General features: G+C 37.7%; 1 protein-coding gene across 2 annotated transcripts in view; it reads right to left on the bottom strand.

Moving 5' to 3' along the window:
* Positions 1-3,345: 3,345 nt before the first annotated feature.
* The window catches only part of Dcc (DCC netrin 1 receptor), a 1,026,209-nt gene continuing 1,021,440 nt past the window's right edge, over positions 3,346-8,114 (bottom strand). For both annotated transcript variants that reach the window (XM_026783657.1, XM_026783656.1), the window contains exons 28-29: positions 5,916-6,058; positions 3,346-3,856 (exon numbers count right to left, since the gene is read on the bottom strand). In XM_026783657.1, coding sequence (XP_026639458.1) covers positions 3,767-3,856; positions 5,916-6,058 — 233 coding nt within the window. In that variant the 3' untranslated portion in view covers positions 3,346-3,766. The remainder of the gene's footprint in view (positions 3,857-5,915; positions 6,059-8,114) is intronic.

An 8,114-nucleotide genomic window follows, 5' to 3' on the forward strand; every position in this document is an offset into this window, starting at 1 on the left:
CTCTTGTAGACCAGGCTGGCCTCGAACTCACAGAGATCTGCCTGCCTCTGCCTCCTGAGTGCTGGGATTAAAGGCGTGCGCCACCACTGCCCAGCTCTTTTTAAAATTCTTGTTACTTTTATTTTCTTACAGTTCATCCAAGACTTGGGGGTTTTGCATTTTTCTTTGTCTCACTTACTAGAACTGAGCATTCCAAACCCACTAAAACTCTGAGCTTCAGATAAGAATTTATGTGAAATGTCAGGCAGCCCCTTTACTGGACTTACAGTTCACCTACCATGTCAGAGACACTGTGTTCCACTAGTGAGTGGCTTTAGGATGCTTATTTGAACAAGTCTGGAGAAGGATCCAGAGGAGAGGAAAGTACCATCATCTCATAGCGCAAACTCTGGGGGTGACGGCAGGGGCAGGGGTCTCAGAAAGACCTGTGCTGGGGAGGTTGTTTACTGGGAAAGGAAGTAAATGGCAAGCTTTAGCTTTAAAATGCTGTCGGGACTCTCCTTTTATAAATGCCACCTTCACAGAGCATGAAGCATGTTCCTCATTTTCAACAACCTTTATTTTGAAGAAACCCAAACTATTATTTCATCCAATCCCCAGAAGAAAATGAGTCTGCTTATATCATTAACTTGTCTTCTTTATTTCTGGGTCATTCATCTGAGTATGCATTTAATAATAGCCAAAGATAAAGCTGTATTGTTTAAATATTCTAGAAGACAATGGACCTATTATATGGAGGCAGCTAGAACCAGTTTCCCATTGAATATAAATCAGTAAGAAATACTTAACTTTTGACTAGAGCATTACACAAATGGTTTTGTGTATACTTTGAACTATCTTCCCTTTTGCTAGTTTAAACAAATGCAGAAATTTCTTGAGGAATAAAAATAGTTTTCTTATCAAAATGAAATAGAAAAAATAAATAGCAAAGTTCTTCCAGGGCAGGCTCTTGCTTTGCATCTCAGCATAGTGTATGGAAACCTGAGTCCTCCTGCCAAGTTTGATTTTCTTCCTTTTCACAGAGAATTGATTACTGGTGGCAGAGTTGCCGGCTGTATGTTCAGCTTTCCCTTACAGGAGTCAAAGAGATTTATAAATTTAAAGGGTCCTTCATCCCATGCACCTGACTCAGAGGGAATCAAACCAAACTGCCTCACACCAGATACAGAGTCTTTCTTGTCAAAAAAGGCCAGGGAATTTAACTGTCACCTGGAAACCTGGGCAAGTTTTTTGGTACACATATGAATCACTGGAAGGGACGTGGGAACAAGAGTTCTGAAGAATCCATGTTGGACTAATTGTGCATTAAACTCACGAGGTTAATTATACCATCTCCTGGGTATGTATAAATGGGTTTCACTGTATATACAGGGCATGGCAATATGACTTTATTAGAATCATTAAGTGTTAAAATTATTATAATAATTTACTGGAATTTTCAAGGGCACAAGGCAGAAATGTGGCTCCCACTGAGAATGGATAACACACTTTCATTTACTTTTGAAGATTACATTTTTCTGAAATTGTTGACTGATCAGAAGGACCTAGAATTTTCTGAAAATTCTAGTTGTTTTGACTGTTCAAATGGATTTTACAGAGTAACATTCCATTATAACTCATTCCCTGAAATCTGAGGTTTGTAGCAACCCCACACTAAATCTTGAGATTACTCTCATGGGTATCAAATGTCTCCAAAAAGTGGTTCCTCTTTGTGGAAACTAGAAAGGGAGCTTATTCTAGGATTTTGAGAAAGTTTCGCTAGCTTACTAAATTACATTTTACAGTTGGCAATCATGGATTTTTTTTAAATACTCAATGTTATGTTAAGAAATGCTTTATTTCAGGTCAGTCGAGAGTTGTCTAGTTAAGTGCCCAGATAGTGAACAAAAGCATTCTGTCCCATTAAATAACATCACACAGTTCTTCGAAAGTACTTCCAGAAAAATCTCAGCAAATCGAGCAAGCACTCTTGTTGAAGGAAGCATTTTGCAAATGGACCAGACTTTCTAATGAACCATTTGAACAAGCCCTCTCTTTGACATCAGATTTCCTTCCCGACATAAAACTGTAAAAAAATAATCTGAATTATTATTTCTGTTACAGTGCCATTTTGCTCAAAATATTTCATTCAGGGATTCATATATAATTACCCACCTAATAAAAGGAGCTATTAGGTTGTAAAGATCCTATCCTTGCCATGCTCTTTTAAAATTATGACCTACTCAAGCTTGAAATCAAAGGCAGAGCTGAAAGGAATAATTCAGCTGGAACTCTCATTGGGTTTTCAAGCCACCTAACTGATAAGTATGCAAACTAGCTCCCTTTTGGCGACTCAGCTGCATAAATAGGGATTAACTCCAAATACAGCTGAAAATTCTCAAACTAAAAGGGAATGCACAGAATGTTCTCGATTTCTGCTAGTTTCAAGCTGTAGATAACATGGCAAGAGTTTAAAATTCTAGTCCACAGTTTAAGATGCTGCTTTGAAAAATACCTACAGGAGTTATGATATGTCAGATGTCAAGTGGTACCCACCCCTTCTCCCCTCCCTGACTCTGTTTTAGGCATGGTATAGAAGGTTGCCCTTCCAACAGAGCCTGTAGTAAACATCCGTCAATGTTGCCTTGCTCAGCTCAGTGAAGATGCTATAGCTGAAAGTGACATCACTCAAGAAAAGATGCTATTGGAAATGGTTTTTCATGCTCCTTTTCCTTATTTTGAGCTTGCTCTCAGGAAGTCTACTATCTCCACGGAGGGATATTGGGGACACAAAATATAGAATGCATGGAGTTGGCCATTTTACCTAAGGCTGCTTGCCCAGGGGAAATAGAGGGATGATGGGTGGAGGATTGTAGAATGCTTCTGGCCAAATGCCTGAAGAAGAAGCCTTAGTGAACCTCAGACAGGCCATCACAGTGTGGAATGGCAGAGAAGCCACTCAAGTTGAAAAGTATCGTATTATGAGCTTAAGTACACAATCACCATGTGTCTGAGAAGATTGCATATTGTACTCTCCTTCTAGAAAGGTACCGTTGTTGGCAGAATACCACCAGTTGAGGAATTTTCGGTTTCTACACTCTGGGCATAAATGTTAATCATGGATGGATTTACAGACACGTCTCAAAATGTTAAAAATTTTGTACCCACTCACTAATATCTGCCACTTGTGTGAGATGAATGATTGAGCTATAAACAAGCATTCATTGCCCTTTGCTCATTCTCTTAATTTACTTTTTCTGGTGCCAAGGAAAACAGCCAATCCTTTGGTGCTATGGAGTGAGGGGATTACCATGGATGCTCTGTAGTTTAAAGTAGAAAATAAAAATAGTGAGTTGGTTTTTTTTCCTTTTTTCCTGATTTTCTATGGTATGGTACAGGCTGGAATAATGCACTTGTATTTTGTAAGACTAGACCTACACCAAAACTGAAAGATATCACTGAAAGAAAATGTAGTCATCAGTGATGACACCAGGGTCACTGCAGTGACAAAGACCCGGGACTATGCTAGAAACTTCAGCCTTGACTTCTCAGTGAAGATGCATCTTTGCTTTTGCTTAGGGACCTCATGGCCATCCCTGTCCAGTTCCTGATGTCCATGTAGGATAGGATGCTGATTCCTTTTGAACGGCTTCAGGTGTTCCTTAACTGAGTGGTCCTGACGGTTGACCTGTACACTGGTTAGAGTTTTTGGACATGGGTGTGCTGTTTATGGATACTTGGTATGCTGTAAAGTTCCCGGAAAACCTCAATGCTTCCACAATATGTGTCAAAAAGCTGAACCTGTGATGGCATTAAGTTGCTTCATTAGCCCTTCCAGACTTGCCATTTGCTCACTCAGGTCGTCCTGTTCATACACCTAAAAAGAGAATGAGAGCAGAGTTAGTCCTGCATCTTGGTAGGTTCCCTCCGTGTAGGACCCCCTTATTATTAGGCCATTGCTTGGACCATTTATCAATCTTGAGTTTGACATGGGGACCTATAGCAAGAACTATTCTCAGAGAATGCTAACTGAATGAACTTGTGATAGAAAAGGAGCTAGCAATACATGACTGAAAAGTAGCCTGTTGGTGCAATACACGGTTTTGTATAAAAAGAATGAAGTTTGTAGTGAGATAATTACTTGATCAATTATTTCCTATTCCCTCGCTCCCTTCTTCCTTCTTCCTATCCCTTTCTTCCTTGCTTCCTTCCTTCCTTTGTCTGTCTGTCTGTCTGTCTGTCTGTCTCTCTCTCTCTCTCTCTATCACTCTTTCTTTCTTTCTTTCTTTCTTTCTTTCTTTCTTTTTCTCCTTTCTCTTTCTTTCCTTTTTCCCCTCCCTCCCTTTCTGCCCCCCTTTCTCTGTCTCTTCTTTTTTTTTTTTCTTGAAGCAGTGTTTCACAATATACTCCATGATGGTCTGGAACTCTTTATGTAGGCAACACTGACCTCAAACTCACAGAGCTCCATCTGCTTCTACCATTTCAGAGCTGGGATTCAAGGTGTGTAACATCACACCTGGTCTTTGGGTACCCATTTTCAAATATGTTGTTTTGGTTGTCTGAATTATTTATCTGAATTTAACTATTGTATTCTTTAAATATGGTTACTCTAAGTTCAATATATTTCACATATAAGACACACTTATGGATAATGTGAAAACAAAAGGAAAATATTGTATTGACAGTTGTTTCATATTTATCAAGTATTAATGCCGTACTTAGAAAATATTGGATTAAATAAAAGCATTAAATTACATATTCCAATTTTTATGCTTTTAGTATAGTTCCTAGAAAATTTAAAATTATCCAGGGTCATCACAATATTATTTTTATATACATATATGTATATATATTTTACACACACATACATATATATAAAAATTTCTACCTTTGATGTCAAATGGCCTGTTAATAATTAAGGTTGACTGAAAATAGTGAAAGCAAAGAACATAGCATTAAAAGACATAAGAAATATATGAAAGGAAAAGCAGAAATGGGGCAAATTTAGATCAGCTGATCTTAACTGTTAAGAAGTACACTAAATTCCAAACAGCTGCGTTTAGGTAGCCTCATTTCAAACTGTTTTAAACTGCACTTTTGATAGAAAAGTTTTTATTTTTCCTCTCAAATTGAGCTTTTTAATTTAATCATATTTGACGTCTTTCCTTAGAACAGAAAATTTCTGTTCCTTAACTAATGAAACTCTCCTTTTATTTCCTAAATGTGTTTGCATTAGCTTACAAACTATGTTATTTCCAAAAAGTCTCTTCATATAACCTTCTTTTGGCTAGCCTTTACTTCACCTTCTCTGCTCCTCAATCTTCCAGTCCCCATGCCCATGCTCAACACCGTGAGAACTGCCCCACTTCATGGGAATTCGCTCTACTCTCCTTTTTATTTTTTATCTTAGGTTGGAAAATTGGAGGTTTCCATACTGTGTTTTCAGGCAGTTTTCTATTTTCTTAAGGCTTCCTGTGCCTTGTCTTTGGTTGTCTAGCTCCATTCATTCTTGAATATTTATGCTTTTATGGATTTAGAAGCAATAACTAACTTCAGTAAATTCCCTAGGCTATAGCTTTCAGTTAAATATTAGTTCAATAATGAGCACATGGGTTTCTTTCCAGGATTTCAAGATATTTCATAGAAATCATAGGGTGTGATTTGTGTGTATGTGTGTAGGCTCATATAGGCAGGCATTTATAGATATACACACGTATAAAAGTATGCTTATATATGATTATATGAATTCATAGATTAATATTCTGTTATCTATACATCTTTAATTTAACTGATTCTCTTGTATATACTCTTTTTTTTGTAGTTTTTCTCATCACATTTAAGTATAGGCAAGGAGTAAAAACAATTCCTTATGTGCTGATGAGTGATGACCACTTTAGATCACATTGTACCGCACGACTCTGAACACAGGCTCTTACACTGGCTGGATCCTCTGTTGGCTTGTGACTCTCCTCAGACACTTCAGGGGCTGTTGGCACAGACACAGGAAGCAAAGGGGACCTTGCCTTTCCAGCCAGCCCAAGAGAGGCTGTTTTAACATGAGTCTTGGGCAGAGTAGGTCCTGGAATAGAAAACACAGGTTGATGAAAGTAAGGTATAAAACATCCAAGGTACAAGGTCTGAATCCAGCAGGCTGACCTTGACTTGACCTTGTTCTTCACTCTGTGTGTAGTGATGGATTCTGACTCTCTCAGAGCAGACTCGCTTTATTTTCCCTGAATGGAAGACAGACTACGGGAAGGCCTTGCCTGGTGAAGCTCTACAAATTGTGACTAATTACAAGTGGATTCCAAATCAGGCAGGGAGCTCCAGACTTTTCATCACAAACTACAGTTTAACAGGCAAGCTCATTATCTGGAAGCCTCTGGTTCAGGGTAGTATGAACTGTACAATAACTCCTAAATTATGTAATAGATAAAATGTGTGAACTTAGTAGAAATAGCTGTTTGGTCTGTAAAGAAATACGTATCTCAGCAAAAGAAAGTCTTGCATGGCTAAACTTAGAGAACTGTATTATGATCTATTGAACAAAATGAAATAATTTTTCTGACCAAAGTAAACTGTCAACAGAATACATTTTAATATTCCTCAAAAACAAGCAAGAAATTAAGTCTTTTGAATGACTTTTTTTACTAAAATAATTAATTGCTTTTTATTTCATTTGAAATTTTCTTAAAAATTCTGCTTAACTTTCTTATTTCTTGTTTCTGCTTCATTGCTATTAACTTGCAATAAGTGTTTATAAAAACTTATTGAACTGGGTAGCACATATCACAGGGCTAAAAAGTCATGTCTACTTAGAATTGAAACCAAGAGCTTTAGCACAAACGTTATAGGGTCTTGGAGAATCTACACTCATGAAGCTTCATCAACATGACTGTAAGTCAACATAGGCCCTGTACAAGGATGGCACCAACAGACACATTAGTACAGAAGGGAGCAAGCTTGTGAGACCTTAGCTCCAGATAAAGAAATAGAGGACACAAAGGAATACCGAAACAGTCTTCTCCAGGGAAGAGCACACCCACTAGTTATCCAATACTAAACCATCAGCCCTGAAAATGTATGCATGTAAGTAGCTTTATACACACTGAGAAGGTTGTACTTATATATTTAGGATATACATTCACAAGCATGAGCACACACACATACATACAAACACACACACATACATATATCAATCAATGCGGGTAGATGGCAGGGGTTGGAAGGATGGAGGGGAAAGGAAAAATAATGTAATTATAACCTCAAAACAAAAATAAGCAAAATAAAAACTTTAAAAGAAAGGTGTAAAGGCTTTCCTCTTTTGTATTCTACCACAAATAATGATACTTTAGTTCTTTGTTCTATTGATCTTAGACGGTACGATATTCTTTGACACAGACTACTGTTTTAATAAACATATCAGGGTTAATGCATTAACTGGGATAATGCATCTATGACCACAAAAAGAGGTCATTTGTTTATTTGAAACAATGTAAATACTCTAATAAATCAATAATCTGCTAAAAAGCTAGACACTGTAAAAGATAAATTTGAGTGTGAATCTATTTTCCCCTGTCATGTTCTAACATCCAGTCCCTTCTCAATAACTTTTACTAAACACTAGGGATCTAAGTATGTAACCAGACACAGAAATCTCATATGTTCATTGATTGCTGGTTATGCAGTCTCTTGATTTTCTGAACCTCTCCTGGCTTATTTATCTGTAGAATGGCAATGATAATAGTGATTTCTAAGTATTAAATGAGATTACATATTTACATTGGTTGAGGGCTGGGGAGGTGGCTCGGTCTATAAGGTTCTTTCATTTCAGGCACGAGTTCCTGAGTCTGAGCCCCAGAACACATGTAACCAATATGGTTAATTGACCATGCACTTGAGTCCCAGAACACATGTAACCAATACGGTTGATTGAGCATGCATTTGTAATTCCAATGGTGGGGAGACAGAGTCAGGGTAGGTCTCTGGAGCTCACTGGACCACTGGCTTCCTTAGTAAGCAAGCTTCAGGTCAGTGAGAAATCTTCTTTCTAAACAGAAAAGGTGGACTATGTCTGATATGAGTGAATGATATCTGGATTTCTTCTCTGGCCTGCACATGCATACACACAAACA

This window comes from Microtus ochrogaster, chromosome 18, assembly GCF_000317375.1.
Source record: "Microtus ochrogaster isolate Prairie Vole_2 chromosome 18, MicOch1.0, whole genome shotgun sequence".
Classification (NCBI taxonomy): domain Eukaryota; kingdom Metazoa; phylum Chordata; class Mammalia; order Rodentia; family Cricetidae; genus Microtus; species Microtus ochrogaster.